Here is a 13,740-nt window from a genome sequence, read left to right on the forward strand (position 1 = left end):
CCCTCCGCCGCCACGGGCGGGGCTGCGGGACCCCGCAGGAGTGGGGAGGGCCAGCCGGGCCCAGGAAAGGGGCGGGGCGGCCGCAGTGACGCGGCGGGCGGGGGGAGGGACGGCAGGGGCGCCGGCGGGCGGACCCGGAGGAAGGTCGGGGCCATGGGCCCGCGCTGCACCTCCAGAGGGTCCGGCGGCTGCTGGAACCCGAGGCTGGGGCTGGGGGCCCTCCGGGCTCCGACCCACGGCCCTCCCGCCCCCACCCGGACCGGGTGAGGGGCGCCCGCCCTAAACTAGAGGTGAGACGGGACGTCGGCGGGCGGGCCAAGAACACGGCGGGGGACGGTCCGCCGGGGAGCAGAGGGAAGTGGGGACAAATGGGGCCTCTCGCCTGCTCGCCGGGTGCGAGGTGGGAGGGGTGCCTGTCGCGGAACCGGGGCGCAGAGGGGCGGAGCGGGTCTCTCGGGGTGGGGGCCGTGGGATACCCAGTGGAGCCACTCTTGCCTCAGCCCCAGGAGGGGTCAACTCCGGGAAGGATGATGGTGTGGCTGCATAGACGAGTGCCAGGGGTCCAGGAAGGATGCTGAGGAGGGGAAGTCGAGGACTGGGCTGCGGGCCAGAAGGGCAAAGGCAGGTCTGGGGGCCGGAGGGGTTAGTCATGTGGTCCAAGAAGGTAGGTTCGGGTGCAGGGGGTGGGGAGCACTGACAGACGCTAAGAGGAGGAGCGCCCGGAGCTGCTCTGCGGACAGACATCCCGGGGACTAGGTTCTAAGTGGATGGGGAGTGGGGGACACGCGACCGCCGACTAGGGGATAGTGATGCAGCGGGCGGGCCCCGACCGGATGGCTGTGGAAGGCGGGCCTGGAGGGAGGGGACGGGGGCCCGGCTCCTGGGGGCGGGTCCCGGAGGGATGCAGCTTCGAGGGGGCTTAGGACGCGGCCGCGGCTTCAGAGGCGAAGCTGGCCCCTGAGCCCGCCGGCCCGCGCCAGCCGCTCCGGGGGGCCCGCGTCAGCGCGCGGTTGCCATAGCGACGGGCGGGCGGGGGACGGGGGCTGCGCGGAAAAGAGGTCAGCGCTCAGCCTAGCTGCGGCTCGTGGCCCCCGGCGGCGCTGGCGGCGGCACTGGGCTCGCCTCTGCCCACCCCGTGGCGGGCCCAGGCATGGGGTCCGGCGGCCCGAGCCCTCCGGCCCGCGCGCAGGGCTCGGGGCCGCGCGCCGCCGCCCCGCACTGACTGCCGCGCCGTGCCCTGCGCCAGGCGGAGCGGAGGCCGCACTCGGCCGGCCGAGCACCTTCAGGATGCTCATCAAGGAGTACCACATCCTGCTGCCCATGAGCCTGGATGAGTACCAGGTGGCCCAGCTCTACATGATCCAGGTGAGGGCGGTGGGAAGCGGGGGGGGGGGGGGGGGGGGGGGGGGCAATGCACACTTCATGATGGGGTAATGGCAGCAGGAGCGCGCAGGCCGCACCTGGGACGAGTGGCCAGGCCCAGCTCAGCCCCCGTCAACCCGGCTCTGGGGCTTGGAAGGACAGAGAAGTACCCCTTCCAATATGGGAGCCCAGGAGGTGGCTGTGGGAAAAGGGGCAGAAGGGGCTAGTGGCCCCATCCCCCAAATGCCTGGCCCCTGGTTGATGCTCAGCCCACTTCTGATCTCCTTTAATCCTCCTTAGAATCTGTAACCCCTTGTGGGAGGGAAAGGAGTGCATGAGGAGGCAAGAGTGAGAGGCAGGGAGCCAGGTGGTAGAGAAGACTGGAAAGGGGGTCCCCAGAGGGTGCAGATTCCTGACAACCCCAGGTGGTCAGGGAGATGGGAATGAGGATCAGACCCCAAAACTGTGACAGAGGGGCAGGCAGGGACCCTAGAGGATGAGGTTGGGGTCTGAGCTTGGGTGGAATGCAGTGAGGCAGGCTCTCAGGGAGGGAAGACAGCGCTGGGCCTCTGGGAGGCCTGTGTTCCCCAGAAATGAGGGTCAGGGTCTGAAGAGACAAGAGGGCCAGGATCTAGCCTCAGAGGGTTGAGTGGGCCAAGTTCAGGCACCAGAACTATAAAAGGACAGGATCTGAATGCCCTCTAGCCATAAGGGGTGTGGCAGGAGCTGGTGTTGGGGTCCCAGAGAAGGAGGGGACTGGGAGCAGATTCTCAGAAAAGTGTGGGCCCCTTTTACTGTCCTTGATTCTTCCAGCCCACCCTCCAGGCCTCTTAGCTGCTCCTGGAGTACATATGGCACACTCCCACCTCAGGAGCTTGCATCGGCATCCCCTCTGCTTTGAATAGTTCCCTCCACCCCACATCTGTACTCCACATCCACCCTCCCCTACTTCAAGCTGTATTCACACTGTGGTCATGTTATCTTCTCAGTGAGGCTTTCCCTGATCATCCTGTCATAATCATAATCCCAACCCTATATCCCTGGCCCTAACCTACACTTTCTTCTTCCCATAACACTCACCACTTCTAACATACCATGTCATTTGCTTCTGTTAAGTCCCTCCCTCCACTAGAACTAAATCCCACAGGGCAGGCAGGGTCTTTGTTTTGTTCATCAACAGGAGGTCCCAATTCATATAATCCCAATATGCCTAGAAAAGAGCAGACAATCAGTATGTGAATGAGTGCTGGGTTGCAAGCCCTGTGGAGGACCGGACAGCAGCTGTGATCCTGATCCTAGGGAACTGCAGGGGACCAGGGTTGGGTCTCAGGGAGATAGAAAGGCTAGGACTAGCATTCTAGCACTGTGTAGAGGGCCAGGCTGAGCTGGGGCTGAGCTGCCCATTCTGCTCTGCCCCGGGTGCAGAAAAAGAGCCGGGAGGAGTCCAGTGGTGAGGGCAGCGGCGTGGAGATCCTGGCCAACCGGCCCTACACAGATGGGCCTGGCGGCAGCGGGCAGTACACACACAAGGTGTACCACGTGGGCTCCCACATCCCAGGCTGGTTCCGGGCACTGCTGCCCAAGGCTGCCCTGCAGGTGGAAGAGGAATCCTGGAATGCTTATCCTTACACCCGGACACGGTAAGTGGGCGGAGCAGGCCTGGAGCAATGAGGAGAACAGCCCTGGTGGGCACAGTAATGACCCTCACCCCTGCCCTGTGCCCAGGTACACCTGCCCCTTTGTGGAGAAATTCTCCATCGAAATAGAGACTTATTACCTGCCTGATGGCGGGCAGCAGCCAAATGTCTTCAACCTGAGTGGAGCTGAGAGGAGACAGCGCATCCTGGGTGAGGCCTGGGGCCAGTGAGGGGAACCTAGAGGCCCTCTCAGGCCACCTGCTACCTCAGTGAGCAGCCTCTGACAAGTCACAGCCCCTCTCCAGGTCTCAGATTCCTGGCTGTGCAAGGCTGCCTTCCCAATCCCAAGGCAGGGAAGGGGTGGCAGTGGGGGAGGGGGCTGGCATGGCTCAGTATACTGCTGGAACCCTCCCCTCAGACACCATCGACATCGTGCGGGATGCAGTGGCCCCAGGAGAATACAAAGCAGAAGAGGACCCCCGGCTGTACCGCTCGGCCAAGACTGGCCGCGGACCACTGGCTGATGACTGGGCACGCACAGCGGCCCAGACAGGGCCCCTCATGTGTGCCTATAAGCTGTGCAAGGTCGAGTTCCGCTACTGGGGCATGCAGGCCAAGATCGAGCAGTTCATCCATGATGTCGGTGAGCACCCAGCCACAGGAGGTTCCCTTTACCCAGCATCCACCAGGCACCCCTTATTTGAGCCAGGGGTGCTCCCAGTCTTTATGCTCCCAGAAGCATAAAGCCATCATTTCCCTTTGACTTGTTGGCACTGGGGCAGAGGAGAGCAGCACAGCCCGGCTGGGGGTTCATGGGAGCCTAGCCTTGAGGTATAGGTAAGAGTCAGGAGGGCAAGAAGCTGGGGACATGACTTCTGAGCATGCAGGCACTGACATTCAGAGATGCTACTTTCATCCGTTAAGCTTCCAAGATTCTCCAGTGTTCGGTGGGTCAAGGGAGACTTAGAAACTCTCAAAAGGGTCAGCAGCCCTAACCAGCAACACACAAAGAAATACAGCCTAAGGCTGGGACTCTGCCATCATTCTCTTGGGGCCCCTCCCATGCCCAGCTCCCATGGCCCCATGCTCTAGCCCTGGGATCCAGAAGTCCTGTTTCTAACCCGACGGCTCCTGCAACTCTGCCCCGCCACATCCCCCAGGTCTGAAGGTGGGCCGCCTACCGTAGGAGCGTACAGGGGCCCGGGCTCCATGGGACCCCCAGTGAGCCACTTCCCAGCCCTGCACTTTAGTTTTCCCTTCTGTGAATGAGCAGGAGGCTGGTTCGGGTATTAAGAGCTAACACTAAAAAAAAAAAAAAAAAAAAAAAAAAAAAAAAAAGAGCTAACACTGACTGAGCATTCACAACATGTAAGGTGCTTTGCTAATCACTCTTCCTGCAAGAGTTCCTTTAACACCCATGACACCCCTGCAAGGTAAGAACTGCTATTCCCATTTTACAGACCAGATGAGGAAATTTAGCTTAGAGAATAATATAGGCTCCTTGTCTCACATTTGTAAAAATACCAAAAAGCACGAATAAGAAAATGAAACCAGCAATATATAACTGTGGTTAAGATTCTGATCTATTTCCTTCCAGAAGTTTATAATTATAATCTGACCTTTATTAGTTTATTTCCTAGATACTAGTTTACTCCTAGATATTGGAGTTTCTAACTTTATTCCTCTGCTTCCGATGAAAATATCCCAGAATGGGTATCATCTTTCGCTACAAACTTCATTAAGTGCCAACACTTCCATTAACTATTAACACCTTCATTAACTATCAACAATTTCATTAACTGTTAATGCCTTAATTGTTAACTCCTCTGAAGAAGTCAGCAGGAAGCTAGTGAGAAAGACAGCAAGAAGCCTGGGTCCCAGCTTTCCAGGGTGTCAGCACTGGGTTTGTGCTCAGAGTTGGAGTGTCCAGAGGGATGAAAGAGGCAGGAACAGAGGGAGGCAGGTGGAGCAGAAAGACAAATGCCCCAGTTTCTATTCCCATCTCCCGGATGGCACTCGCCCTGGCCTACTTTGTGGCTCTGGGTGGGTGGTGTGCCCAGAGAAGCCATCACCCCATGTAGGGGGCTAGGTATGTGGCTGCCTGGTGGCCGTGCCAGGGAAGTTCAGGCTGGGAGGACATGGTTCTGATGCCCCTACAGGTCTGCGTCGGGTGATGCTACGGGCCCACCGCCAGGCCTGGTGCTGGCAGGATGAATGGACAGAGCTGAGCATGGCTGACATCCGGGCACTGGAGGAAGAGACTGCCCGCATGTTGGCACAGCGCATGGCTAAGTGCAACACAGGCACTGAGGGGCCGGAGGCCCAGGCCCCTGGGAAGCCTAGCAGCGTTGAGGCCCGGGCTGCAGCCAGCCATGCTGGCACCCCCGATGGGCCTGAGGCACCCTCCGGCCCCGATGCCTCGCCTGATGCCAGTTTTGGCAAGCAGTGGTCCTCTTCCTCACGTTCCTCCTACTCATCCCAGCATGGAGGTGAGGCTGGGGCATGGGGGGGTGGGGGAGGGAGCCACCCTCAGGCTGGACACCCAGGCTGAGGTTGATATGGCCCTGCAGGGGGCGTGTCTCCCCAGAGCTTGTCCGAGTGGCGCATGCAGAACATTGCCCGAGACTCTGAGAACAGCTCTGAGGAGGAATTCTTTGATGCCCATGGTCAGCACCACAGCCCTGGTGGGGGTGGGGGTATCCCTGAGCGGCTCCTCCTGCCCCATGACATAGCCCCTTGTCCTTTCAGAAGGCTTCTCAGACAGTGATGAGGTCTTCCCCAAGGAGATGACCAAGTGGAACTCCAATGACTTCATTGACGCCTTTGCCTCCCCTGTGGAGGCTGAGGGGACACCAGGTAAAGATTGCCATCCACCAGCACTCTGAATGCAGTAGACACTCAGAAAACAACTCAGCCCTGAGTTTAATGGGGTCCTCAATTGAATGTCAGTCCATTAAATATACAGGTGAATAATTAGTGGATAAGGAGTGGATAGATGGTTGGTTAGAGTATTCCAAGCTCAGACACAGGCCAAAAAACGAAGGAATTAATTTGGAATCCAGGAAGGCTTCACATGGGAGATGGTATCTAAGCTGGATTTTAAAGGATTGGACGAACTCTGTCCATTAGAACTTTCTGTGATGATGGAAATGTTCTAGCCACTAGCCACATGTGGTTTTCACTTGAAACATGGCTAGTGTGACTAAGGAGCTGAATTTTGCCTTGCATTGTATTTTAATTTATTTCAATTTAAATAGGCATATGTGACTAGTGACTACCATATTGGACAGGGCAGGATTGGAAGGAATCTTCTAGGCGTGTTTGCCTGGATAGTAGCAGGACCAACATATACAAAGGCCCAGACATGTGAAATGACCCACGAGAGCCTGATGAGAGAGGATACAGGAAGTTGGGGGATGGCTTAGGCAGACAGCAAAGCAGAGATATCTGAAGTGCCCTATGAGGGGATCTCCACAGACCCCTCAGTCTCCTTCACTGGCTTCCCCCATCCTATAGACCCTGGAACCGAGGCCACCAAAGACATTGGGGATGGGGCCCGAGCACCCAGGGACTCAGAGGTGAGTATGGTCACCTACCCTACAACTGCAGTTCTGCCTGTCGGCCAGGCAGGCTACTGCCCTGACACCCCTGGCACCCCACTTTGCCCCACAGGGCCCAGACGGAGCTGGGGAGCTGGGGGCAGAGGCATGTGCAGTCCACGCCCTCTTCCTCATCCTGCACAGCGGCAATATCCTGGACTCAGGCCCTGGAGATGCCAACTCCAAGCAGGCGGACGTGCAGACCCTGAGCCTGGCCTTTGAGGCTGTCACACGAATCCACTTTCCTGAGGCCTTGGGCCACGTGGCGCTGCGTCTGGTGCCCTGCCCACCCATCTGTGCTGCTGCCTATGCCCTTGTCTCCAAGTACTGGTCAGGGGTGGGAGGGTGGGGGATGTACAGGGTCTTCAAGGAGCAGAGAGCATGGGGCTCCAGGGACCTAAAAGACCTCATGAGGAAAGGGGGGAGGAGGCCAGGAACCCAGACACCTGGGCCAGTCATCCACCCAGGTGGACTTCGGCTTCTAGTCAATGCACCCCACAAAGGGCCCTTGGGTGCTGATGCTCCCCACAAAGGCCCCATGGTGCTAAGACTTGCCAACAGGCCAAGGGGACTGGGAGGAGGCAATGCAGGGCTGGAGGGCCTCCCACCCACCCACCCCACCTCCTCCTACAGCCTGAGCCCCTACAGCCATGACGGTGACAGCCTGTCCCGCTCCCAGGACCACATTCCTCTGGCTGCCCTGCCACTGCTGGCCACCTCATCCTCCCGGTACCAGGGCGCTGTGGCCACTGTCATCGCCCGCACCAACCAGGCCTATGCTGCCTTCCTGCGCTCGCCTGAGGGTGCTGGCTTCTGTGGGCAGGTCAGCAGTCAGGGGCATCCTCGGGAAGCTTGTTGCTAGAGCCTTCCACCTGCCTGCCTCTGCTACAGCCCTTCCTGATGGCACCACTCTCGCCAATCAGGTGGTGCTGATTGGAGATGGCGTCGGCGGGATCCTGGGCTTCGATGCGCTCTGCCATAGTGCCAGTGTGGGCACAGGGAGCCGGGGCAGCAGCCGCCGAGGGAGCATGGTCAGTTTGGCCGAACCCTGCCTCCTCAGGAGGGGGGTATCTCTCCAGCTCTAGGTCTCTGTCCCCTGCAATATGACAGCTCCCCTGCTATTCTGTCCCCTATTGGGCTGTGCCCCGAGTTCTCTCCTGGAGTCCCTGCTCCACCCCCAAGCCTCTCTCCTCACCTCCAAATAAGTAGAAATCGAATTGTCTCCAATCCTAGGGATATTTCTGTCCTCTATTTTGTCTAGAACAATGAGCTGCTCTCACCGGAGGTTGGCCTAGTGCGGGACCCCCTGGCAGATGGGGTGGAGGGGCTGGGCCGGGCGAGCCCAGAACCCTCAGTCCTGCCTGCCCAACGCACCCCCAGCGACCTGACCAGTACTGAGCCTGAGGGTGCTCAGAACAGGTGATGTTTCTACCCCATAACCCACACCCTGGGCTTGTGTGGGGCTGTGGAGGCATCAGCACTGAGCACCCTTCCCCACACAGCCTGCAGGCAGCCCCCCCAACCACCTCCTCTGGGGAGCCCAGGCGGGCAAGCACAGCCTCCTGCCCACCTGCCGCCACTTCTGAGGCTCCTGATGGCCCCACCAGTGCTGCCCGCCTTGACTTCAAGGTCTCCGGCTTCTTCCTCTTTGGCTCCCCGCTGGGCCTGGTGCTGGCTCTGCGCAAAACCGTGATGCCCGCCTTGGAGGGTGAGGCTCAGGGTGGGGGTGGGTGCCACACACCTTTCCCTTTGCTCCTCCCTCTCCTCTGTTTCCCATGAGATGCTGGCATTATTGCCATACCCCCAGTATAAACTAAGTTGCTGGCTGGAGGAGGGAACCTGAGGCCCTTCAGAAAGAAGGGACTTGCCAAGGCCAAGTTCCCAAACACAGTGCTCTGCTCTGTGAACAGGGAACAGGTCTGACAGCCCAGGGAAGGGGTCCTCACCAATCCCATCAGCAGAGGAAAGGTCTTATCTCTTCTTAGCCAGGACACTCATCCCACTTTATCAGGAATCTGGTGACCTCTCAGGGAGCGCAGTTTGGGAAGGGCTGGCTCAGGGTCATACAGCATGTGAGGTGCTGCTTTGCACACCTCCCAGCATGCCCAACTGCAACTCCTCTTTCCTTTGTCTTCTAGTTGCCCAGATGCGCCCAGCCTGTGAGCAGATCTACAACCTCTTCCACGCGGCCGACCCCTGCGCCTCCCGCCTTGAGCCCTTGCTGGCTCCCAAATTTCAAGCTATCGCCCCACTGGCGGTGCCCCGCTACCAGAAGTTCCCCCTAGGAGATGGCTCATCCCTGCTGCTGGGTATGCCCCCAACCAAGATAAAGGGGAGAAGTAGGAGGGCATCAACAGGGAGGGATGGGAACAGGGCCCCCTGACCCAAGAAGACGTGAGGTGGTTCCTACATCATTGCTGACCTCTCATGTCACCAATCCCAAGACCATGGAATCCTACCCAAGACTCTCTGGCAGTCTCTGCCAAGAAGTTGAGGGCAGTCATGATGGCTAGGCTAGAGAGAGGAGCCAGTGGCACTGTCGTGCTAGTGTCTGGGAATACCCACAATGTGGGGGGTTGCTATACTGGAGGGGGGGCGGTGCACAGCATATGCATATACACTTGTGTTCATGCATCAGTATGGGGCAGGTACCTGTGTATGCATGCAAGTGGGTACCCATTTGGCCCCATGAGACAAATGGGCCTGTGTGGGGGTGGTGGTAGCAGGCATTCCGGCAGGAATACAGTTGACTGTTGGCATAAGCTAAAAGGAGACAATGCTCCCCTATTCTTCATTTCTACCCAAATACGGGACAGTTCAGCCTCTGCCAGTACCTGACCAGGGAGGGCTGGCAGGGGAGACAAGGGAGGTGTCAGGGCCAAGCTGTCTTGGAAGCCCTAGGTGGGAAGACAGGAGGGCAGCCGGGCTCAGACTGCCACTCAGGTTGCCCCACCTCCCCCAGCTGACACTCTGCAGACACACTCAGGCCTCTTTCTGGAAGAGCTGGAGATGTTGGTGCCCTCAACACCCACCTCTGCCAGCGGTGCCTTCTGGAAAGGCAGTGAGTTAGGCACCGACCCACCAGCCCAGCCAGCTGCTCCTAGCACCACCAGTGAAGTGGTTAAGAGTAAGTCAACCAGCCACCCAGCTGGGGAGGGGACGCTGATTCTGCCCCCCAAAGCCCACCTGAAACACCCTTGCCCCCAGCATTGGCTCTGGGATGAGAGGGCCCCGGCACCCAACATTGGACATGGCAAAGAGCAGGCTTGGCAGAAAGGAGGGGAGAAAGAGCACTCAGGGGCCAGACACGTGGGCATGAGGTGGGAGGCCACCCCTGACCCACTGCCCAACGTGGCCGTGCAGTCCTGGAGCGCTGGTGGGGGACCAAGCGGATTGACTACTCGCTCTACTGCCCCGAGGCGCTCACCGCCTTCCCCACCGTCACGCTGCCTCACCTCTTCCACGCCAGCTACTGGGAGTCGGCTGATGTGGTGGCCTTCATCCTGCGCCAGGTGGGCTCGGGGATACAGGGTGGGAGATGAGACCTGGACAAGGGATAGGGAGCCGAGAGGCAACCCCAGGCTCCCTGTTCATGTGGCCTCTCGCACACAGGTGATCGAGAAGGAGCAGCCACAGCTGACGGAATGCGAGGAGCCATCCATCTACAGCCCGGCCTTCCCCAGAGAGAAGTGGCAGCGCAAACGCACGCAAGTCAAGATCCGGGTATGGGCCCTTCCCCTTGCGGCCTCAGGAGCAAGACCCTGCCCCCTCTCCCCAGCATCCCTGCTGCTCACTACGTTCCTGGGACCTTCCTGGGTGCCGCCCCCACACCGAGTCCTGGCCCTGCCCTTGGGAACCAAGAATCTCCTCCCCTTCCACCGCTGGCCGGATCTGTGCTCTCTGCACCCAGCCTCATCCTCTGAATCCCATCCTGTCCATCCCCTGGGACCCGCAGTTCACACACACTCCTGACCTCAGGTCGGGTCGGAAAAGTGCCCACCACTTGGGCCTCGCCCCTGCCTGGGTGTGGGTCCTCCACAATAGCTCCTCCTGCATCCCTGTCATCTCCGGGCTGTGGGCTCACGCCGTCTCCTCCCGCCAGAACGTCACTTCCAACCACCGGGCAAGCGACACGGTGGTGTGCGAGGGCCGCCCCCAGGTGCTGAACGGGCGCTTCATGTACGGGCCCTTGGACGTGGTCACGCTCACTGGAGAGAAGGTCAGGACATGCTGGCCTTGGCCCCGGGTAGACCCGCCCCCATCCAGCCGGGCAACTCTGGGTCTCCCCCACCCTCCGACAACAATGACAGCCCAGACCCTCCTCCACTCAGGGTCCTGGGGTGCGTGAGGCTCCACCTCACGGGCCCTCTCGCCTGCTCGCCCCACCAGGTAGACGTCTACATCATGACGCAGCCACTCTCAGGCAAGTGGATCCACTTCGGAACTGAGGTCACCAACAGCTCTGGCCGCCTCACCTTCCCAGTGCCCCTCGAGCGCGCGCTGGGCATCGGCGTCTACCCGGTGCGCATGGTGGTCAGGTGAGCACTGGACAGGCCAGGCTTCCGCGGGCCGGGGCTCTGCCGGGCCTCGCTTGCCCCACGCAGCTCATGCAGTCCCTGGGCCGCAGGGGCGACCACACATACGCCGAGTGCTGCCTGACCGTGGTGGCCCGTGGGACCGCGGCCGTGGTCTTCAGCATCGACGGCTCCTTCACCGCCAGCGTCTCCATCATGGGCAGCGACCCCAAGGTGCGCGCCGGCGCCGTGGATGTGGTCAGGTAGGAGCGGCGCCACCCAGCTCACCCTGGTGACCCGCCCCACCCCCGGCGATAGAGCTGACCGCCATCCCACCCCACAGGCACTGGCAGGACTCGGGCTACCTGATTGTGTATGTAACGGGCAGGCCCGATATGCAGAAGCACCGCGTGGTGGCCTGGTTGTCGCAGCACAACTTTCCTCACGGCGTCGTCTCCTTCTGCGATGGCCTCACCCACGACCCACTGCGCCAGAAGGCGATGTTTCTGCAGAGCCTGGTGCAGGAGGTGCGGCGGGGGAGGGTCCATCCCCGCCCCTCCCCGCCCCCACCTGAGGTTGTCCGACACACGGAGGCCCACCTGGTCCCACCCCCATGGGCTCGGGACCCTAACTGGCAGGAGAGGCCCCTATGGTCCAGCCCTCTAGTGGTCCGAAGGGCCCCCAGTCCTCTGGCCCAACTCTGGCTCCCATCTGGGCCTGGTGACATAAGACCCTGTGGCCTCGCCTCCGTCTGAATGGCCCCGCCCCCCAAAACCTTCCCAGAAACTTGGGATGCCTAGTGGCCCGGTCCCCTAACCAGCCTATCCCACCACAGGTAGAACTGAACATCGTGGCCGGCTATGGGTCACCCAAAGACGTGGCCGTATATGCGGCGCTGGGCCTGCCCCCGAGCCAGACCTACATCGTGGGCCGCGCAGTGCGGAAGCTGCAAGCTCAGTGCCAGGTGAGGGCCGAGCAAAGCCGGTGATCAGGAGCTGGCCAGGTAGCCTGAGCCTGGGTCTGAGGCCATGAGGACCACCTGCGTTAAGCACCTGAGGGGGCGGCTATAAAAAGGACACCGGACTTCTCCTAGGATAGGGTCAAGGGCAGCCTGGAGCTGCTGGGCAGGGGTGCTGGTGTGCTCCAGACCGGGAGTGCTCATTTCACTTTGCGGTGGCTGCGGGCATGGACCTTGAGCTTTCTGAGCCCCAACTTCCTGCCTGTAGAACAGAAATGAGCTGGCACCAACCTCTACCCCTTGTGAATATCACATAACATGCCTGGGGCTGGGAATATGGCAAGTGCTTACTGAATGTTAGCCGCTCCTCTTTTCCACCAAGACCTCAGGAAACTGAAGCCCAGGGAAAGGCAGAGGAAGAAAGCCAGGGCACTCTGGCTCCCAATCTGGGGTTCCTGTCTGCTAAGGGAAGGCTCTGGGTCAGGCCATGCCAGGTCTATAATGCCACCAGCACTGCCGAGGAGCCTGGGGGTGGGGGTGGAGTGAGGGGGGCAGGTGAGGGCTGCATGTGGGCCTGAGACCAGCTGTCCCCTCATTTCTGCCCACAGTTCCTGTCAGATGGCTACGTGGCCCACCTGGGCCAATTGGAGGCAGGCTCCCACCCTCATGCCCCCGCTGGACCCTCCAGGGCTGCCCTGGCCAAGAGCAGCTATGGCGGGGCTGCCCCTGTGGACTTCCTCCGAAAGCAGAGCCAACTACTTCGCTCCAGGGGGCCCAGTCAGGTGGAGCGGGAGGGCCCAGGGACACCACCCACTGCCCTGGCCCGGGGCAAGGCCCGGAGCATCAGCCTCAAGTTGGACAGCGAGGAGTGAGGTCCAAAATGTGGCTGGCCCTGAGTTATTTATTCGTGTACTTGAGGGGCCCAAGTGGCACCTGTGGGAAGCTGGGGGCCCAGATCGCTGGCCCCCCCACCCCACACCCTGCATCCCTGTCTGCCCCTCGATGTTACTTCCCTTTCATGTGGGGGGGCACCTAGCCTCGGGGGAGGAGGGAGCAGTAAGGGCCTGGAGGCCTTTCCAGTGTGTGTAAATCCATGAAAATAAAGCACCTGTAACCCAGCCAACTGCCCACTCACCTGGCACCAAGCCCACTTTCCAGTTTGATGGGGACACTGCAGGGCAGAGAGGGGCCAGGATGTGCCCAGGGTCATAGCATAGGTCAGAGGCAAGGCCAAGATGGGAGCCTGGGCCTCAAGGTCCTCCCTTCTATCCGAGGCTTCCTCATGAACAAGCAGCCCTCCCCACCTGGGTCAGCCCCTCAGTTCACATGGGCCCAGACTTGGCTTCTGCCTAAAACTTCTGCCTTCAGAAGCTGAGGCCACAAGACTGTGGGACCAGGGGCTGGAGGGGAGACCAAACTAGGGGGCCACCTCACTCAGGCCCTCCTGGCTGTGCCTTTGTCTCCCCCTGAGGACCAAAGGTACCCAGGCACCTCGGCCCTGGCCAGCAAAAGACACTTCCTTTATGACAGAGATCATCCTCCTCATCTCTGCTGGGGACACTGAGGCCCAGAGAGGTCCTAGAGCTGGCAAATGGGAAGCTGGGATCAGAACCTCAATCCTTTGCCTCACAAAACCACCTGAGTACCAGTAAGTTTGAGATGTTAACCCT

The 13,740-nt window shown here is 60.2% G+C and overlaps 1 protein-coding gene across 3 annotated transcripts; it reads left to right on the top strand.

Moving 5' to 3' along the window:
- Positions 1–112: 112 nt before the first annotated feature.
- Positions 113–13,189, top strand: PITPNM1 (phosphatidylinositol transfer protein membrane associated 1). Of its 3 annotated transcripts, XM_038563738.1 has the most exons (25): positions 113–290; positions 501–621; positions 1,247–1,365; positions 2,788–3,002; positions 3,088–3,209; positions 3,418–3,642; positions 5,159–5,488; positions 5,570–5,665; positions 5,748–5,855; positions 6,516–6,577; positions 6,672–6,922; positions 7,232–7,421; positions 7,522–7,629; positions 7,860–8,017; positions 8,101–8,306; positions 8,737–8,907; positions 9,561–9,725; positions 9,962–10,110; positions 10,211–10,321; positions 10,701–10,817; positions 10,988–11,136; positions 11,226–11,375; positions 11,456–11,639; positions 11,948–12,076; positions 12,679–13,189. In XM_038563738.1, the coding sequence occupies exons 3-25, from the start codon at positions 1,288–1,290 to the stop codon at positions 12,940–12,942; spliced, it is 3,738 nt and encodes a 1,245-aa protein (XP_038419666.1). In that variant the 5' UTR covers positions 113–290; positions 501–621; positions 1,247–1,287; the 3' UTR covers positions 12,943–13,189. The 3 variants fall into 3 exon arrangements, with proteins under 3 accessions (XP_038419666.1, XP_038419665.1, XP_038419667.1); XM_038563737.1 differs by lacking the exon at positions 501–621; XM_038563739.1 differs by lacking the exon at positions 501–621 and having other exon boundaries at positions 5,751–5,855.
- Positions 13,190–13,740: the final 551 nt, after the last annotated feature.

The sequence above is a fragment of the Canis lupus genome, chromosome 18 (genome assembly GCF_011100685.1).
Source record: "Canis lupus familiaris isolate Mischka breed German Shepherd chromosome 18, alternate assembly UU_Cfam_GSD_1.0, whole genome shotgun sequence".
NCBI lineage: Eukaryota > Metazoa > Chordata > Mammalia > Carnivora > Canidae > Canis > Canis lupus.